This window comes from Schistocerca nitens, chromosome 1, assembly GCF_023898315.1.
Source record: "Schistocerca nitens isolate TAMUIC-IGC-003100 chromosome 1, iqSchNite1.1, whole genome shotgun sequence".
Taxonomy (NCBI): Eukaryota; Metazoa; Arthropoda; class Insecta; order Orthoptera; family Acrididae; genus Schistocerca; species Schistocerca nitens.
Window position 1 is genome coordinate 473,545,940 of NC_064614.1, and position 21,416 is coordinate 473,567,355.

The 21,416-nt window shown below is 42.1% G+C and overlaps 1 protein-coding gene across 1 annotated transcript in view; it reads right to left on the reverse strand.

Moving 5' to 3' along the window:
- Positions 1-6,297: 6,297 nt before the first annotated feature.
- The window catches only part of LOC126236072 (solute carrier family 22 member 7-like), an 84,923-nt gene continuing 69,804 nt past the window's right edge, over positions 6,298-21,416 (reverse strand). Inside the window, exons 8-9 of the mRNA XM_049945130.1 lie at positions 16,095-16,282; positions 6,298-6,629 (exon numbers count right to left, since the gene is read on the reverse strand). Of these exons, the coding sequence (XP_049801087.1) occupies positions 6,417-6,629; positions 16,095-16,282 (401 nt within the window). The 3' untranslated portion in view covers positions 6,298-6,416. The remainder of the gene's footprint in view (positions 6,630-16,094; positions 16,283-21,416) is intronic.

Sequence of the window (21,416 nt, forward strand, 5' to 3'; positions counted from 1 at the left end):
TCTCCGTGACAAATAGTGTTCAAATACTTTACAAAAAAAATGGTTCAAATGGCTCTGAGCACTATGGGACTTAACATCTTAGGTCATCAGTCCCCTAGAACTTAGAACTACTTAAACCTAACTAACCTAAGGACATCACACACATCGATGACCGAGGCAGGATTCAAACCTGCGACCGCAGCAGCCCCGCGATTCCGGACTGCAGCGCTAGAACTGCACGGCCACCAGGGCCGGCAATACTTTACAAATCACGACATCTGAATAATAGTGAGTAGACTCTGCAGGCACACAGTTGTTAACCAAATCATCCTTCAGTAGCTATTGGGGCTAAATTCAGTAACAAGAGCCTCCTCCTTCACCAACTGCACTCCAAGCAAAGCTAAGATATATTGATCTTGTCCTTAGATTTCAAAAGTAACAAAACGTAATGGCTACTCCCTAATTGATAACACAGCGAACGAAACTCACAGCAGGGGAAGGAGAAGCTAAATGATAAAATTCGTTCCAAAATGCACATCAACAAAGTAAAATCGAGAAAAATTGCTGCCATTCGAATTCCATAGCTATCTAAAGGTGGATGAAATATATATATCAGTATCTGTGGTATTGAAAGGAAGTTAATAGTACATACATAAAAAAAGGTTTGCATCACCCCAGTTCCCAGAACTCCTGAAGATAGACGTTGACTGTGGTATTGTATAACAGACACAGTCCCTTTTCAGAGATGTCCCGAAACCCGCCCAAAGATGTAAAGAACTATGTATGAGCAGCGCCTATTCGACGAAGGGGGTCTGACAGCCGATCAGTTCCAGTCATTCCACCAGGAAGGAGGTACACGGCTCGTGTTGTCTGTAGTTCAACCATGCCTATACGGTCAATATCGCGGTCTGATCGCGTCCGCATTCCTACTTAGTGGCGGGAAGGGCTCTCAACAAGGGAAGTGTCCAGCCGTCATGGAGTGAATCAAAGCGAAATTCGGAGATGGAGGAGATACAGAGAGACAGGAACTGCCGATGACATCCTTCGCACATGCCGCCCAATGGCTACTACTGCAGTGGATGACCGCTACCTACGGCTTATGGTTCGGAGGAACCCTGACAGCAATAGTGCTTTTCGTGCAGCCACAGGACGTCATGTAACGACCCAAACTGTATGCAATAGGTTGCACGATGCGCAACTTTAGCTTGGAAAAAGTACAACAGCCGTATGTTCTGTTAGACACATAACCTGACTTTAGGTACATTTCTTATCACCATTATCTGTGCCGGAAACAAACGATAAATGTCATTAGAAAATGTTATTGAAATCCTGTGCACTTAATTTTTAAGATCTTTGTGACAGGTAGTAGGCATGAAAAAAAGATAATAGTCCTACATATGCGTCTACAACATACCTCATTCCTTAAAACCAGGTATTTGGTTGTAAATATTCGTTGACAATAATTGGATATAAAAGTATTATTTCATGGCCAGTTACGGACTCTGTCAGCCTCTCCTCATCGCAAAGCTCGTCGAAGTGGTTCTCTACCGCTTTAATTTGTTTGTTATTCAATGTACTGACGATTTTCCATCTTACAAAGATGTTAAACTATCGTCAAGTAGTTTGTTAAAAGATGCTTTATTGCTGCATATTTCTCACAGCACCTCACCGAGGTAATATAATGGTGCTATAGTGGCACGCACTACTGAGAATGATTGTTCAACTCCTTTTGTGGCCATCCAGAAAGATTTTCAGTGGTTCGCCCCAAACCACTTGAGGCAAATGCTGGGTTAGTTCCTTTGAAAGGAACATAGTCTGTTTCCTTGCCCAGTCTTCACATACTCGTTTCTAATTACAAGTTCATACGCAGCTGCAGCGTCCATAATGTCAGACTGTTAGGCATTAGACTAGTATTTTACACTGAAACTTAAAATGTAAAAAGCAGTGTAGAATTCAATCATGGTTTTAAGACCATTTGTTACACTTCATTCGTTGCATTTCCTACTCATAGCAATTATGTTCTTAGTAGCATTCAGAACGTCAATGAATCTCTCTTCACATATGCTGTCGCATTTTTCAGGGTAACGAGCTGAATTTAGTTTCTTGAAAGTATTCACGGTAGAAAATTCTAACTCCTACTACCGTAGCAAGCTATGACAAAAAATATTCATGACTGTTTCTTGATTAACCCTTAGCTCCTTACTATATAGTGACGCCTTTTACAGTAAATTTAAACCGTAAGTTAATTCTTTTTAGATATTAACCACTAATGACTGACGCATCGTTATAGCCGTGGCTGCAACATCTGCTATTCCCTTCCATTCTACGCAGTGAATTGTTGTTCGAGCGCTAAGGCAGATTGGTCTTCGACATAGGCAAAGGAGGAAAAGGATTATTCGCATATCTTTGCCTCAGAATGATTTTTAAATAGAAGTTAATTACTTTAACACATATCTCTTGACAATCCATTTTAATAAAATATAAGATGAGCCGTAGGGTCAGAATCGGCTCATGCGAGGCATGTCACCGGAATCCAAGCTAATCTTCCCTGAGTTCGGTTTCTACCAGTTTTTTCATTCTTCTGTAAATAATTCGTGTCTGTATTTTACTTTCATGACCTACTAAGCAGATAGTTTGGTAATAATCACACCTATCAACAGCTGCTTTCTTTGGAATAGAAGTTATTACACTCTTCTTGAAGTGTGAGTGTATTTCGCCTGTCTCATATGTCTTGCACATCAGGTGGAATAGTTTTGTCATGGTTGGCTCTTCCCAGGTGGTATAGTTTTGTCATGGTTGGCTCTTCCATTTTGAGGGAATACTGTATACTCCAGCGGCCTGTTTACGGTTCACGTCTTTCAGTGCTCCATAAGTTCTTACCGCTGTGCCATATCTCCCATCTCATCTTCATCTACATCCTCTTCCCTTTTTGTAAAATTGTCTTCAAGCTCATTGCCCTTGTAGTGCTCCTCTATATAATCCTTCCACCTTTCAACCTTTTGTTCTTTGCTCAGCGTTGGCTTGCCCCCTGAGCTCTTGCTATTCATACAGCTGCTTCTCTAGTCTCCAACGATCTCTTTAATTTTCCTATAAGTGGCGTCTGCCTTTTCAACAGTCATGCATGTTTCGACACCCTTGTTTTTACCCTCAAGCCATTCTTGCTTATCTGGTTTGCATTTTTTGTCAATCTCATTTTTAGACGACTATATTCCTTTTCGACTGACCCGCCAGGTTAGCCGAGAGCGATAATGCGCTGCTTCCTAGACTCTGATAGGCGCGCTGACCTCCGGATCGAATCCACCCGGCGAGTTACCGACGTCGGCCGGTGAGCTGGCCAGCCTTCATGTGGTTTTTAGGCGGTTTTCCACATCCCGCTAGGTGAATACTGGGCTGGTCCCCACGTTCCGCCTCAGTTACACGACTCGCAGACATCTGAACACGTTCCATGGATTACACTAGAGGCAGACAGCTGGGGTACACTAATTCCGTCCCAGAGGGTACGGGGTGGCAGCAGGAAGGGCATCCGGCCACCGCTTAAAAATTAACCTTGCCAAATCTGATCCTAACAATGCGGACCCTGCAAAATCGCGGGACAAGGCACCAGAAAAAGAAGAAAGAAGATTTCCTTTCGACTACACTGGATTCATCTTTCGTAAATTGGATTTAATACCCCATGTAATGTCCAAGGTCATCTACTGCATTTTGTCTTTTTCACTGTTTGATCCTCTGCTGCCTTCACTATTTCATCTTTCAACGCTGCTGATTTTACTTTTATTGTGTACCTTACATCTGTTTCAGTCAATCGCTGCCGAATTATCTCCTTAAAATTCCCAACAATCTCTAAACCGTTCAACTTACCCAGATCCGATCTCCTTATTTTCCTACCCTTTTGCAGTTTCTAAGCAAATTATGGTTAGAGGTCACATACGTCTCTGGAAATGTCTTACAGTTCAAAGCCTGAAATCAAATGAAACTTACTGTACACGAATAAGTGCTGAGATCCACTAGTAGGAATGCAATGGCGATTAAAAAATACTTCTCTTGTAACTAGTGTGCGAGAGAAGACTCGACGGTTGCCGATACATTACACAATAAGCCACACAACAATTCCGACAGCAAAGAACCTTTGTTAAGGTTCTATCTTCCAAGCCGTGTTCCAGAATTCTTCCCTGGGTAATAATATTAATTTTTATCTTTAGATTGGAGGTTCGGCTTTTTACAGAGCGAGAGGAAAAAGACAAGAATGTGTAAAACAGGAATGAGGATTCTGAAAACTTCTAAGTTATATCTGTCATCTGTACCATTTATTAAATCGCCGCTGAACACTATACAACTTTCAAAAATATTAAATTAAAAGTTTCTTTCTCACAGTTGCTTCCGTACACCTAAGTAATTCGTCAACCTTTTGTTGTACGTCCCACTAACTTCTTACCAGGCTCCAGCGTATATTAAAAATTAAAATATATATTTCGAGTAAAGTTAATTTCAGTCTCCTTCACAAAATTCAATATATTCAAATTCAGAGGAACTATTTCTCTAGCTTTCAAACACCAGTAAACATTTATTGATTTTATATGCTTTGTACATTAAAATAAACAAGCCTATCTGATAAACTAGACTCAAATCAATCCTTTTCCATTAAAATACAGTTAAAATTACGATAAAAGTCCCTCGGAAAGACAGGGACAATGTGTGAGCCGTGTTCTGAGGGACGTTGGTTTTCGGCAATTTATAGCTTGTGATCAGATATCTGACCGGGCGACCATCTTCAGGGGCGTTACACATTCTTCCCATCATGGTCGTTACATAAATAGAGGAAAATTTTATTTCTGTGGTCACATAACAAACGAGTATTTTAACGTGTAATACAACTCGCGACAGTCTTGTTACATTGGACTGGCGATTATAGGTAGCAAGCGTCACTGACAATTTCGTGATAATACAGTACATATCTTTGTCTAGCGACAGTTGTTGTACTGTTTCTCCTGGGTGGACATGAATGTGAAATATATAGATTACATGTTTTTACGTAAGTATTGTAGGAGTAACTCGCGAGTTTTACCAAGGAACAATATATTATGCTACAATGTGTGCCTATTCCATGGAACTGAGATTCTGTGTTTGAACTCTGACCTCTTTTGTCATTACTATTCTTCTTCTTGGCTTATGATCTGGACGCGAACCGTAAGGAGCGTTTAACGAAAGTTCATCTTGCTGTATCAGCCAATGTAAGTTGTTAACAAAACTGAAAATAAAGTTGTTTGTGACTTAAACATTGTGTCTGTGTTGAAATCATTTGTAATCCTAAACCTAGCTTGTCTAGAGTAGACATGGGCCTTAACAGAAATTCTTCATTGTTAGTCGCCATCTTAAAAAATAATTAAGAACTTTTTTTAGCTCATCATAGAGACGTCCCGACGGTTAGAAAACTAAACCTTTCTTTCAGATTCTACGAGCCTGGCGGACGCTGCAAATAATTTAATAATATTCACTTTCACATTTTCTCAAAGTTGCGAGATAACATCCCAGACAGGAAGGCCTGGTCACAGGATTCTAGTTCTGGTAAGATTTAATTTTCAAAAGCTACGCTTGGTACCTTATACTGGGAATCAAGACGAAACCACGATTTTGAGTTACGGGATTTATGGTGAAATATTCTCTGGTACTTTTAACTTGACGTCGACTAGGCATATACTGAGGAATATCTGTGGTGTTTTAATAGTTAAATAAACGAGTATTTACAATTCCGTAACCCCCTGAGAACTGAGCTAGTTTACTGTGTGCTTACACGCGTCGGGATAAATTAAACAACACTGTTAATAATAATGTTCCTACATTAGCTATTTCTCTTTCATGCTGAGCCATTGCGTTAATGTGTGATCCTTTTTTATATAAGTCACGGCTCATATTCATTCTATTACATTACACTGATAGCAAAGAAAAAGAGTCACAGCTATTTTTATTTTATTACATTACATTGTGGCTGGATTTGCGTGACTTTATTTACTGATGCTGCCGTTATTCTGTAAACGAGATTAGAGGTAGAAATAGAATATTTGCTTGCTTCATTGCCAAGGTTTAACTGCAAATATTCTTTTACGAAGTAGACAGCAGCATAAATAACTTAAAAATTGTTTGTGCTTTACATTACGTGCTTACTAATTTGCTCATTTGACTTCAAGTTACGGAGTGCATGAAAGCAGGGAGAAAGAGAGATGAATCGTGGGTTTCAATATGAGGCTTAACAGAAGATGACTGAGATAAATAAAAGACGTATAGAGTGCTGATGTGATACACATATTTATTATAAAACGATGATAACGAATGTAAATTTAGTATAAATATAGTGTATATGCAGGTACAAATGAAAGACAGAAGCTGGTCAGACGTAGCAACACGGTTGAGGTAACGGGGCGAGAGGACACGTTGCGGTGACGTCAGAGGGGCGGCGGCTGCTGGGAGCGACGCTGGCGCCGCCGGCGGAGGGCGAGGCAACTGAAGTAGGGCTGGTCGCGGCCGAAGGAGCGCGCCTCGTGCAGCGTCTCGGGCAGGCGCACGTGCAGCGTCTCGGGCAGGAACGACGCCAGCACGGCGCCCAGCGTCGTGATGCCGCCCACCACCAGGAACGGCAGGCGCGCGTCCCACGTGCCCTGCCAACACGCCGCTCTGTAGCGCCCGCGCGGCGGCCCATTTTAAAGAACCGACTTCGGTGTATACCGTGAGATGACAAAACCCATGGGTAGGCGATATGCACGTATACGGATGGTGATAGTATCTCATACACAAAGTATAAAAGGACAGTGCATTGGCGGAGCTGTCATTTATACTCATGTGATTCATGTGAGAAGCTTTGCGATGCGATTATGGCCTCCCGACGGGAATTAACAGACTTTAAACGCCGAATGGTAGTTGGAGCTGGACGCATGGGAAATTTCGTTTTGGAAACCGTTAGAGTATTCAATATTCAGAGATTCACAATATCAAAAGCGTACAGAGAATACCACATTTCAGGCATTACCTCTCAACACGGACAACGCAGAGGCCGACGGCCTTCACTTAAGAGGGGTAGGACGTCAAATGGGCCGACTTGGAGCAGGAGAGGTACCACAGGACATTTTAATTTCCACTGTCTATACTTTTACAAATAAATTCATAAAACTTTGTCAGCATGACCAGGAAGGATTCGGGAGTCACACTCATAGCAGTGGAAGTTCAAAAACATAACAAGATAAATTTTTTACATGTGAAATTTCATCGTTTCTCGCTTACTATTGGCTGCATTTGTTGCTATAGGTACATTTTTCTTCACAATTAAGAGAGATTTTTTGATGAATTTTGCACAGCATACAAACAATACTTACAGGTTTATGAAACTCTAGAATTTTCCAAATCTATTAAAAACTCTGGTAAAAATTGAGATAATTAACTACAAAATTTGATTTTTTTCTAAACATAAAGTTTAAAACGTAACAGCTCATTCATTTTTCATAAATTAAATAGATTCTAGAGTTTCAGACACCTGTAAGTATGGTTTGTATGCTGCGCAAAATTCATCGAGCAGTCTCTCTTACTTACGAAGAAAAGTGTACCTATAGCAACAAATGCAGCCAATAGTAAGTGAAAAAATGATGAAATTTCACATGTAAAAAAAATTATTTTCTTATGTTTTTGAACTTCCGCTGCTACGAGTGTGAATCCTGAATCCTTCTTGGTCATGCTGACAAAGTTTTATGAATTTACTTGTAAAAGTATAGACAGTGGAAATTAAAATGTCCTGTTTTGCCTCTCCTGCTCCAAGTCGGCCCGTTTGACGTCCTACCCCCCTTAACGACTGAGAGCAGCTGGCTTTGCGTAGAGTTGTCTGCGTGAAATAATCACAGAAATCAGTCTGGGACGTACGACGAACATATCAGTTAGGAGAGTGGGGCAAAATTTGGCGCTAATGGGCTACGGCAGCAGACGACCGATGCGAGTGCCTTTGCTAACAGCACGACATCGCCTGCAACGCCTGTCTTTGGCTCTTGACCATATTGGTTGGACTCTAGACAACTGGAAAAGCGTCCCTTGGTCGGAGAGTTCCAATGCCAGATGGTAAGAGCTGATGGTAGGATCAAGTGTGGCGCAGACCCCACGAAGCAGTGGACCAAAGTTGTTGACGAGGCGCTGTGCAAGCTGGGTGTGGCTGCATAATGGTGTGGGCTGAGTTCTTTGGTACAACTGAACCAATCATTGACCGGAAATGGTTATGTTCGGTTACTTGGAGACCACTTGCAGGCATTCATGCACTTCATATTCCCAAGCAACAAAGAAATTTTTATGGATGATAATGTCCCATGTCACCAGGCCACAATCGTTCGCGATTGGTTTGAAGAACATTCTGGACAAATCGAGTGAATGATTTCATCGCCATGACATGAAGGCAATTATGGACGCCTACAGATGCTTGGGTCAATATTTCTGCAGGGGACTTCCAACGACTTGTTGAGTCAATATCACGTCCAGCTGCTGCACTACGTTGAGCAAAAGGAGGCCTGACACAATGTTAGGAGGTATCCTATGACTTATGTCACCTCAGTGTAAGAATTCGTCCACACAACTAGCGTGCAGAACATGGCATTAGTCCACTTGCAGCATATGTCCTAGAACAAAATCTTTGAATTCTGACGCCAATATGTTTGTTAGGGACATGGCTCACCTGAACACAATCCAAGTCCAATAAGCGTAAATAATGAACTTCTGACACTGTGAAACAAAGTTGAATCGAACGGTGTCATTCCACACAACACAGTTACATGACGTACTTATGAATGCAGTGACTGTGCGGACAGAAAAACAGACACAGAAGTAATTGAAACAAGCTACTTGCTTCTACGTTTGAAATGAAGAAAACGTAATAAACTAGCGCCGAGGAACTGATTTTAAAATGGGTTGTGACCAAATGATTATAAAGAACAGTTTTAAATGAACGCAATCTGTATCTGCTTTAATTCTGCTACAACAGTGGGACGAGTTTGTCGAATCGGTGCAAAAGGAATCATCAGTCGATGGTGCCGACCTGTTACTATGTTGTTCTTGGATAACAGTAGTTTCCAGCCTTACAATTCACTTTCTCCAGCTTGTAGAGACTCCAGCTGTACAATTTTAGACAGCCCGCTGGAAGAATGTTCCTGAGACTCCACGCACGTGGAGAGCATTGTGTGGTGAGGACACTCTAGCTCCAGTCCAAGCTCTCGAATCCGTAAACGTTGGCGTGATGATGACACCACGTTGACATCCAACCAACTCAAGGTCACAGTTTTTGCTGTACTTCCTCCTCCTCCTCCTCCTTTCCTTCTTCTTTCTCTTTTTCTTCTTATTCGTCATCACTCTTCCGACTGATCCGATGCGACCCGCCTCGAATTCACGATTTCCACTCCTGTTCCAAACTCTTCATCTCATAGTAGCACTTGCAACCTACGTCCTCAATTATTTGCTGGATATATTCCAATCTCCTTCTTCCTCTACAGTTTTTACACTCTATAACTCCCTCTAGTACTATGGAAGTTATTCCCTTAAGTCTTAACAGATGTCCTACCATCCTGTCCCTTCCTCCTGTCAGTGTTTCCATGTATTCCTTTCTTCGCTGATTTTCCGGAGGGTTCCTCATTCCTTTCTTATCAGTCCATCTAATTTTCAAGTCTTCTGTAGCACCACATCTCAAATGCTTCGAGTCTCTTCTGCTCCAGCTTCTCCACAGTCCATGTTCACACTACGATACAGTGCCGTGCCCACACGTACATTCTCATAATTTGCTTCCTCAAATTAAGGCCTGTGTTTAATACTATAGTCTTCTCTTGGTCGGGAATGCCCTCTTTGCCAGTGTTAGTTTGGTTTATATGCCCTTCTTGCTCCGTCTGTCATGGGTTTTTTTGCTGCCTAGGTAGCGGAATTCCTTAATTTCATCCACTTCGTGATCATCAATTCTGATATTAAATTTCCCGCTGTTCTCATTCCGCTACCTCTCGTTACTTTCGTCTTTCTTCGATTTACTCTCAGTTCGTATTCTGTAATGATTACACTGTTAATTCCATTCAACAGATACTGTAATTGTTCTTCACTTTCACTGAAAATAGCAATGTCATCAGCGAATCTTGCAACTGATATTCTTTCACCTTGAATTTTAATTGCACTCTTGAATCTTTATTTTTTCCGTCATTGCTTCTTCGACATTAGGGGTGAAAGACGAAGTCCCTTTTTAACCTGAGCACTTCGTTTTTGGTCCTCCATTCATATTGTTCCCTCTTGGTTCTTGTACATATTGTACGTTTTCCGTCTTTCACTATAGCTTAACCCTGTTTTCTCAGAAGTTTGAATATCTTGTGCCATTTTACATTGTCTAACACTTTTTCCAGGTCGACATATCCTATGAACATGTCTTGAGTTTTCTTTAGTCTTGCTTCTGTTATCAAGCGAAACGTCATAACTGCCTCTCTGAGGACTTCACCTTTCCTAAAGCCAAACTGATCCTCATCCGACAGACCCTCAGTTTTCTTTCTATTCTTCTGCATATTATTCTTGGAAACAAGCTTAATGCATGAGCTGTTAAGCTGACTGTGCGATACTTCCCTCATTTGTCGGCCCTTGAAATCTTCTAAATTGTGTGGCTGGTGTTCTTCCGAACGTCTTATGATATATCACCAGTCTCATACATTCTACACACCAACGCCAATAGTCGTTTTGTTGCCACGTCTACCAATGATTTTAGAAATTCCGATGGAATGTTACCTAACCCTTCTGCCTTATTTGATCTTAAGTCTTTCAAAGCGCCTTTAAATTCTGGTTCTAATACTGGATCCCATATCTCTTCCCTGTCGACTCTTGTTTCTTCTTCTGTCACGTCACCAGACAAGTCATCCCACTTGTTTTACAGTTCCACTCATTAACAGCCACAGAAATTGCTCGTGTACTCGGTGACGTGTTTTCTTCAACGTGATGCAGTACGGGCCCTTCCAATTCGGATGTGCATCCCCTCCATGGAGCACCACAATTACGCCATCTGACGGTGGAGGTACCTTTCCTCGCCTTTGTGTAATTGTAGCGAAAAGGTTATTCGATGGTGCCGGGCGTTGTGGAGAACGATCTTGATAAATGCGACGAGCAGCTCTCTCATTACCGCGATCTTCACCATTCAGAAAGATCATCTCGGTGTATTCTGCAAACGTGTACTCATCCATGTTACTCTAACAGTCACAGACATGTGAATGAGTCTCGAAACAGGTCGAAGAAGAAGGATGGACGTTAAATGACACCAGACCATCCGACGTAAGCATCATCCACCATGACTGCCCAGTTGCGTAGCCCCCTAGCAAACATGTTTTCAACCGGCTACAGCACGGACACGTTTCCGGACGTAGGTTCAAATGGTTCAAATGGCTCTGAGCACAATGGGACTTAACATCTGAGCTCATCAGTCCCCTAGACTTAGAACTACTTAAACCTAACTAACCTAAGGACATCACACGCATCTATGCACGTGGCAGGATTCGAACCTGCGATCGTAGCGGTCGCGCGGTCGTAGGTTCCTATTTAAAATATTAGGTACTCACTCTCCTCTACAAGTCCTAGAAATATGTAACGGGAATTTTCTAATACCCTGCATAACTACTACACGTGGAGAGAATATCCGGAACGGAACGAGCTGTTTCTCTTACTACGAGATAGTAAGTTATTTTTCGCTGAAAAAACTAGCCTTTCGGTGGTACTGAAGAAGAGAGGGTTTCGATGGAAAACGTTTTCTAGAAGAAGAAGTCTACTTGAACAGAATATCGTAGCCTGGAGATGCCGCTACTTGAGGGAAGTATGCAGACTTCACGAATTCGTTTGGTTGGAAGAAACGTGGGGTAAATGCCAGTGATTCCAGACAGAATGCGTGGACTGATGACACTGCATGAGGAACAATGAAATCTCCAGCTGGAGAAGGCAATAGGCTCATTATTTTACGTGCTGGAGCGATCGGTGGGTTTGTTCCAAATGCTTTGTTGTTGTTTTCATCGAAGGTACCTAGGGACCACCACGAGGGAATGACGAGAACGGAACTTAAAGACTGGTTCGAACACTCTTTGCTTCCAAACATAGAAAAGAAGTCCACTATAATATCGATAAAGCACCATATCACTACGTTCAATTACATATATCCCCTAAATCCAGCAGCGGGAAGTGTGACGTAGTGAACTGGCTAGAGAATAACGACACAGTTTTCTTTGATAGGTAAATGAAAAAGGCAGAACTGCTGGAAATTGCACTACAGCATAAATCATGTATTATCTTTTACAATGACAAAATTGCAAGAAGAAAATAATTATAGAGCTGCGCTTTCGACCATATCATTCCCAATTCAGTGTAATAGAGCTCATGTGGGCTCAGATGAACTAAACCGTTGCAGACAGAAATAAGGTTAAAACTGAAAGACTTCGATTTTTTAGTGCGTGAAGCACTGGCAGTATTACTTCCAAAAAATGGAACAAAATAATAAGAGTAGGGAATGAAAGCAACACCAGCAGCAGTGAAGATAGTGACAGTGTCATAGGAAATGTGGATAACGACGACACCGCTAAAATTCTTTGCCTTCCACTCATAGTCGCAAGGAGATATGAGCTGATTTATAAATGAGTCGAAATATCAGAGAGACGCCTCAACGCCAATACAGGGGAACAAAGTGCAAAAGATACTCCATTTAAAAATCTTACTGGCTTAACAAACATTGCATACATATCAGAATGCTACATACTTATGACGTAAGTAACTGAATCTCAGCAAAGGTGGATAACAGTACAGCATTCAGAACGAATCTTTCACTCTGCAACGTAGTGTGGTCTGTTATGAAACTTCCCGAAAGATTAAAATTCTGTGAGGCACCAGTATTCGAACACAGAACGTTACCTTTTCGTGGCACTAAGGAAGAGATCGTTTAGAAATGAGGACGTATGTATTGGAATTAAGTCCGAAGACTATCCACGCTACTCCACCCTGCGCAAACCTACCGTATTCATCTCTCCATAACAGTTGTAGTCAACATCCATTTGAACTTGCTTGCTGCGTTCAGGTCGTCACCTCTCATTACACGTTTTACGCTTCACACTTCTCTTCATTACTGTTTTAATAATTTCTGGATGCCTGAGGATGTGTCCCATAACTCCACCCATTCTTTCAGTCAAGTTGTGGCATAAATTTCTTTTCCCAATTCGATTGTGAACCTCGTCCTCATTAGCTACTCGACCTACCTACCTGAGGTTCAGCACTTCTCTGCATCAACACATTACAGACGCTTCTTTTCTCTTCTGTAGCCAACTGTTAATCGTCCAAGTTTCACTTCCGTACAGTGCTACACTCCAGACAAACATCTTTAGAAAATATTTCATAACACCTACATTTATATCTGATATTAACTAATTTCTCTTCTTCGCAAACACTTTTCATGCTATTTCGTGGCTGCATTTTATATCCCCTCTGTCTTGGAAACCTTCAGTTATTTTGCCGCAGAAACAGCAAAACTCATCTACTACTTTAATTGTCATTTCCTAATCTAATTCCCTCAGAAGCGTCCGATTTATTTAGACCACATTCCATGATCGCTGACAATCTCTTTTCAAGACATTATCCTTTCCAATCAAACATTCTTCAAAGTCTTTTTCATCTCTCAGAGAATCAATTTTTCTTTCTTCTCCATCACCTTCAATAGCGTTTCCAGTTTTCTCCTTAGTTTCCTTTACTGTGTGCTTAATGTACAAACTGAATAAAGTCGGAGACAGGCTATAAAACTGCCCTCTTTCCCTTCCAAATTAATGATTCCCTTTCGAGTCTCATAATTTCAGTCTTGTTTCTGTACAAATGACTCACTGTACTCTATCCCTGCTACCTTCAGAATCTCGAAGAGTGCACTGCAATACATATTCTCAACAGTTTTGTCTAAATCTACAAATGCTATAAACATTGGTTTGCCTTTCTTTAACGTAAGTCGTAGGGCCAGAATTGACTTGCATGACGAAAAGGTGCCTCTTGAAATACAGTGATGTCCAAGGTGTGGGATAGAAAACTATCATTTTAGAAAAAAATCAAAGGGGGAATATGAAGTGCTCTCAGATAGGAAGGAGTTAAAGGATCACTACATAGCCTTACAAAACTGAATTTCAGAGGGCTGGAAAGAGTGGAGGAGTATATTACACGGAGAATCATCAGAAAAAGGACGATCATCATGGTAGATTGCTTATTACGCCATTATTATAATACGCATTTACACTACTGGCCATTAAAATTGCTACACCACGAAGATAGCGTGCTACAGACGCGAAATTTAACCAACAGGAAGAAGATGCTGTGATATGCAAATGATTATATTTTCAGAGCATTCACACAAGGATGGCGCCGGTGGCGACACCCACAACGTGCTGACGTGAGGAAAGTTTCCAACCGATTTCTCATACACAAACAGCAGTTGACCGGCGTTGCCTGGTGAAACGTTGTGATGCCTTGTGTAAGGAGGAGAAATGCGTACCATCACGTTTCCGACTTTGATAAAGGTCGGATTGTAGCCTATCGCGATTGCGGTTTATCGTATCGCGACAGTGCTGCTCGCGTTGGTCGAGATCCAATGACTGTCAGCAGAATCGGTGGGTTCAGGATGGTAATACGGAACGCCGTGCTGGATCCCAACGGCCTCGTATCACTAGCAGTCGAGATGACAGGCATCTTATCCGCATGGCTGTAACGGATCGTGTAGCCACGTCTCGATCTCTGAGTCAACAGATGGGGACGTTTGCAAGACAACAACCATCTGCACGAACAGTTCGACGACGTTTGCAGCAGCATGGACTATCAGCTCGGAGACCAAGCTTGCGGTTACCCTTGACGCTGCATCACGAATAGGAGCACCTGCGATGGTGTACTCAACGACGAACCTGGGTCCACGAATGGCAAAACGTCATTCTTTCGGATGAATCTAGGTTCTGTTTACAGCATCATGATGGTCGCATCCGTGTTTGGCGACATCGCGGTGAACGCACACTGGAAGCGTGTATTCGTCATCGCCATACTGGTGTATCACCCGGCGTGATGGTACGGGGTGCCATTGGTTACACGTCTCGGTCACCTCTTGTTCGCATTGACGGCACTTTGAACAGTGGACTTTACATTTCAGATGTGTTACGACCCGTGGCTCTACCCTTCATTCGATCCCTGCGAAACCCTACATTTCAGCAGGATAATGCACGACCACATGTTGCAGGTCCTGAACGGGCCTTTCTCGATACAGAAAATATTCGACTGCTGCCCTGGTCGGAACATTCTCCAGATCTCTCACCAATTGAAAAGCCTGGTCAATGGTGGCCGAGCAGCTGGCTCGTCACAATACGCCAGTCACTACTCTTGATGAACTGTGGTATCGTGTTGAAGCTGCATGGGCAACTGTACCTGTACACGCCATCCAAGCTCTGTTTGACTCAATACCCAGGCATATCAAGGCCGTTATTACGGCCAGAGGTGGTTGATCTGGGTACTGATTTCTCAGGAACTATGCACCCAAATTGCGTGAAAATGTAATCACATGTCAGTTCTAGTATAATATCTTTGTCCAATGAATACCCGTTTATCATCTGCATTTCTTCTTGGTGTAGCAATTTTAATGGCCAGTAGTGTAATAGTTACTTAAGTTGAACTTAACAGAAGTAGAGGAAAACGAAGACTTATAAGATTATAGACGTACAGGTATGGGAACAAAACTCAGCAAGCAAAGAACTGGACAACAAGGCAAGGTGGAAGGGGGGAGGGGGGGGGAGAAAAAATTTGAATTTAACGTTACGCAGTCGATGGGATCATTAGAGACAAAGCTCAAATTCGAGCTGGGGAAGAATAAGGAAGGGAATCGCCGGTGTGTTTTCGAAGGAATTGTACCGGCATTTGGAATTTGCCTTAGGCGATGTAGGGAAACCATGGTTCGATTAAATCTTGGTGGCCGCTCAGGGATTCGTACCGCCATTCTCTCGCTTGCACCTCCTTGCTTAGTTACACTGGAGGACAAGATGAAAAGGAAGAAGTAGCAGAACAAAGAGATTCAGAGGTACAGTTCCCGAGGCAGAACTTACGAGGTGCACGATGTAGGGCCCCAAGACGCCGAGGATGCAGGCGGCGATATTGCCGATGGCGGTGCCGGTCTGCCGCACGCACGTGGGGAACATCTCGTTGGCCTGCAGGTAGGCGGTGTAGTTGACCAGCACCAGGCACAGCCGGATCCCCACCGACAGCACCGTCATCGCCGGCGACGAGCCGTGCTCTGCAACACACGCCCGCGGCCTCGTCCTGGATCAGTCACACACATGACACCTGCTGCTGAGGCAGGACGCTGACAAAATCGAAGTGCACGGGCTAGTCTTGTACAAGTAATAGGGTATTACCGCTCGTTTTCTCTGTAGTTCTGAGCTCTATATTCCGACCTTAGAAACCAGACAGAAGAATCACCAGATGTTGTATTGTGGGATATCCTACCACATTGAAGCATTCGTTTCTCTAGACGTCTGACCACAGGATGGGAGGTCATGCTTTACCGTCCAGTCGACTAATAGATCGTTACCCAGAGAGCACAGGACGAGCTGTGCTAGGAAATCAGTCACGTGATTTTCATACGAACCATTCTTGTATCTGCTGTAAGTGACTTAGGGCAACTATGGTAAACCTAAATCTGAGGCCGCAGACAAGGAGGTGAACACTGCTCCTCCCGCATCCGTGACCGGAATTTTAATCTGTGCATCACTTCGGTGTACCATGATAAATATTACACGTTCTAGACTCAAGTGCAGAAACAGCCTAGCGAGGAACTTACCAAGACAGTCTTGCGACATCAGAGCACGCGTGGCTGCCCTTGTTCATTGGACATATAGAAAATTGGAGACAGCCCTCTGCATCACCAAAACGTGAAATGTGAGGATTTCCAAACGAAGTGTTTATCGTCCGATAACATGCAATCCTGAACAGAAGAGATATTACATTGTTATGTGTCATCAGGGTGCAAGATACTTGTTAGAAATTATTGTTGTTGTTGTTGTTGTCACGTAAATTGTCAAATTGAGGGGTAACTGCGAAAAAGTGGATGTACGACGGATCCAAAGTAATATGGTCCCAGATCAAGACTGGTGACCTGACGAGAATGATTTATGTATTGAACGCCATGAGATGACGCCAATGTTGTATAAAGGTGACCCAGTGGAGTGTTCATCTCAATCGCTAGTAGGCAAGTTGGAGCTGTGCCCACAGTATCCTCTAGATGCTTGCTTGGAACAGCTGCCAGAACGAGACTCCATCGTTCAGTCACAAAACATAATGTGCTGATAGGACCAGAAACCAGATTCGGGCCTCTAGCCCCAGTACAGATATTACGTATGATGCTCATCCTATCGGCAACCGGAACCTGCGTAAGGTATGAACACGTTGTGCCCTAGTTCTGATAGGTGTCCCAAGTTTCAGTTAATTCTTCGTAGGAGGACAAGCTGAAATTTCATTGGCTGGAGGTACTGAAATGTGTTTTAATATAAAAATGCCCTTATTTTTTGGTGTGCTCCCTTCTGAGGTTTAAAGTTTTTCAGTCATTAGATTCAGCTGCTGAAATGTGAAGGTCTCCCAAATTCTCAGCTATAACTCCCATAATTTTCTACAGACTGAATACCTTATTAACCAACAACTGCGTTAGATGTGACATAGTTTTATAGTTCAGACGCCTCAGTTTTCCAATTGACAAATTACACTGGTCGACAACGTTTTCTTCAGAAGACATCTGATTAGTGATTCTAGTGCATACTGTTACACTGAATTCAGATATGTAGTCATAATTTCTCCGTAGACACAATCTTTTTGCCACAGCTACTTTTTGAAATTTGCTTTTAGTATTTTCTTTGAGCTGTCATAGGAACCTGTGCCTCTTATGTAGCGATTTCATTCCCACAGTATTTGAAGAAATGATACGTAATATCATACCGAACCACCAAACGACAAGACTGCACAGGTTTATTTATATTTCGTCATGCGAAGACTTGTGCAGACCTGTTAATCTGGCACTGTGATGTGTCAGTACTGGGCTGATTGTGAGCGTGAGAGTACGAATTTCACTAGTGAAATATTATTTCTTTCATTTCTGTGTAGAGTGTATTGTGTATGTTGTGTTTTAGTGTTTTGTTGGTTCATCATGCCACGAAGGTGTGTAAATCATGCAGATAACTTCTGCTATATTTGTGGCGAGCTGACCTTCAAGTCTCTAAAGCGACATTCTACGTGACTTGTGAAAGAGTGTTATGAACTTTAGCTGTCACGTGGGCAATTTGGATAAGATCTGGAGCCCAAAACACGTGCTGTGTTTCGTGTGTTAGACTGTAGACTGAGTGGAAAAATCGCACACGTCATATACCATTTGCAATTCTCCTGATTTGGAGGGAACAGACGGATCGTCTAACGGATTGTTATTTTTGTTTAACAAATACTAAGGAAACCACATTTAAATCAAAACATGCAGTTAAGTATCCGAATCTGAACTCTACATCGAGGCATATCTTACACAATAAAGATTTCACTGTACCAGTAAAGCAGATACGATCTTAATCTATGATTTTGATCTACCTCAAACTGAAAATGATTCAGATGAAAATAAAAATGATCCTACTTATGAAGGTAGTACCTGTTCATCACAACCGTAGTTCCCCAGTCAACAAGACCTTAATTACCTGATTCGGGATTTAAACTTCTCTAAACAGCAGACTGAAGTTTTAACTTCCAGACCCAAATGCTGGAACCTACCGCAACAAGATGTACGAATATGTAGTTATCGCCGCCGCCATAGTGATTTCAAAGACTCCTTCTCAGAAGAAAATAGTATTGTGTTTTGCAATGATATTTATTCTGTTAAGGAAACTCTTGGGCATCAACACCGGCCAGATGGTGGCGATCAATCATAGACTTCTCTAAAATTAGTTTGAAGGCCGTGTTGCTATTCATTGGTAATGGATTTCAATTAACGTAGTGCATGTCACTAGTATGAAAGAGACATATGACAGTACTAGTTTTAGAGAAAATCCAATATGAAAAATGGAAATGTATTATGTGGTGGCTTAAAGAACACTGCTTTACTGCCTGGTTTGAGACTTGGGCTCACCAAATACTCCTGTTTTCTGAGCGAATGGGACAACAGACATAAGAGATCTCACTACATCACAAAATCATGATCTAATCGTGAATCTTTTATCCATGGTCAGAAAAAATGTATCACATTCCTCCAGTGAATCCTCAAAAATATATTTACCCTCATTGCATATTAAATTAGGAATAATGAAAAAATTCGACAAAGTTATGGATAAATTTTCTGATGGATTCTTGTATTTGAAATCGAAATCACCCAAAGTCAGTGACGCCAAACTGGAAGAGGCAGTTTTTATAGGGCCACAAATACGGTCGTTAATGGGTGATGTAAACTGTGAAAGATTCTAAAATCCACTAGAAAAAGCAGCGTGGCAGATTTCAAATCTGTAATGTGCAATTTCCTTGGAAACCATAAAGAAGAAAACTATTATGACGTAATGGCTGATTTTCTACATTATTATTAAGCTATGGGATGCAACATGTCCTTAAAAATTCAGTTCTGGGACTCTCTCTTAGACTTCTTTCTCTAAAATCTTGGGGCTGTCAGTGATGAGCACGGTGACCGTTTTCGTCAGCAAATTTCTACAATGGAAAAGGTGACAAACGGAAAATGTAAGAAACATCAGGTAAGGAGGCTTGAAATTTGCATAATAAATAAATAGTATCGTCACGAAAGTTGTAGTTTGCTGAACAATAAACGACTGTTTTAACAAACTGTTTTCATGACAAAACATCGGACGACAATCAGATATGCGCTCGCTGCTCCATCGCTACTCCATCCAGAGCGGCGAGAAACTGGCTTTTTGACCTCTGACAACCCTGTTCCACGACTTATTGTAAAGACCAATCATCCCTGGCCTCTACAACTTTCTCAGTATTTCATTTCATCATGCAGATTTTTTTTGTAGCCTCTTGAATTTCGAATTACTGTGTATTATTGTTAAGCTATGATCTACATGCAAGTCCACGTTTAGTTATCCTGTGTATTCTGTTGTTTGGTTTATATATATTTAACTGACTATGGTGCAGTCCAGCAGGTATATTCATCTACATTTACATCTACATCTACATCGATGGGCCGCAAGCCACCATACGGTGCGTGGCGGAGGGTGAGTACCACTACTTATCATTACACTTTCCGTTCCATTCACAAATAAAGTGACGGAAAAATGACTATCTATATGCCTCCGTCTGAGTGACTTCTTGTCTTTTCTACATAGACTACCTTCTTTCGTGATTTTGAAAGTAGGCATCCACTACAATCAGCTCAATTGTATCACCTAGAGGAAATGCTCTGTCTTCTCATTTCTTTCCGGTAGCTATTGTTCTCCAGTAATGCTGTCTTCATATTTTTCCTTTCCTATATCGTTCCAGTTACCTAAGACTATCACTTTTTCATCAGCCAAACATATTTTAACATTTATTCAGTTTCTTATCACTTACTTGTGATCTGAGAGCGTAAAATTGTACAGTGATGGATAATGCACATTCATATCTTTCGTTATATTTTTCGTTTTTCCCACAATATTCAAAAATTCTAAACGACAACCATTCGCAAAAAGTTATCCTTTTTCTCCTCCCTCTCGGCAGTTCCCTACCAGACAGCCGACAACTTCACCTTGAGAATACAAGGGACGTTTAATAAGTAATGCAACACATTTTTTTCCTGAAAGCAAATTGGTTTTATTCAAGTTTCCAATACACCATATTCTTCCCTAATCTTCTGGTTACAAAACTATATTTTTCAACATAATCTCCTTTTAATGCGACGGCCTTACACTACCTTACGGAGAGGGCCAGTATGTCTACATGGTACCCCTCTACTGATCGACGTCGGAACCGACGTCTCGCTGCATCAATAACCTCCCATTACCCACGTACGGCTTCCCAAAGAATGCATCCTTCATTGGGCCAAACGTATGGAAGTCGGAAGGCGAGAGATCCCGGCTGTAGAGTGGATGAGGAGGAACAGATCAGTCAAGTTTTGTGAGCTCCTCTCGGCTGCGCAGACTTGAGTGAGGCAAGACCTTGTCATGCAGAAGGAAAAGTTCTTTTGCAATTTTGTGGCGTCGAACAAGTTGAAGTGGAACTTCCTGGCAGATTAAAACTGTGTGCTGGACCGAGACTCGAAATCGGGACCTTGCCTTTCGCGGGAAAGTGCTCTACCAACTGAGCTACCCAAGCACGACTCACGCCCTGTCCTCACAGCTTTACTTCTACCAGTACCTCGTCTCCTACCTTCCAAACTTTACAGAAGCTCTTCTTGGTAGAGCACTTGCCCGCGAAAG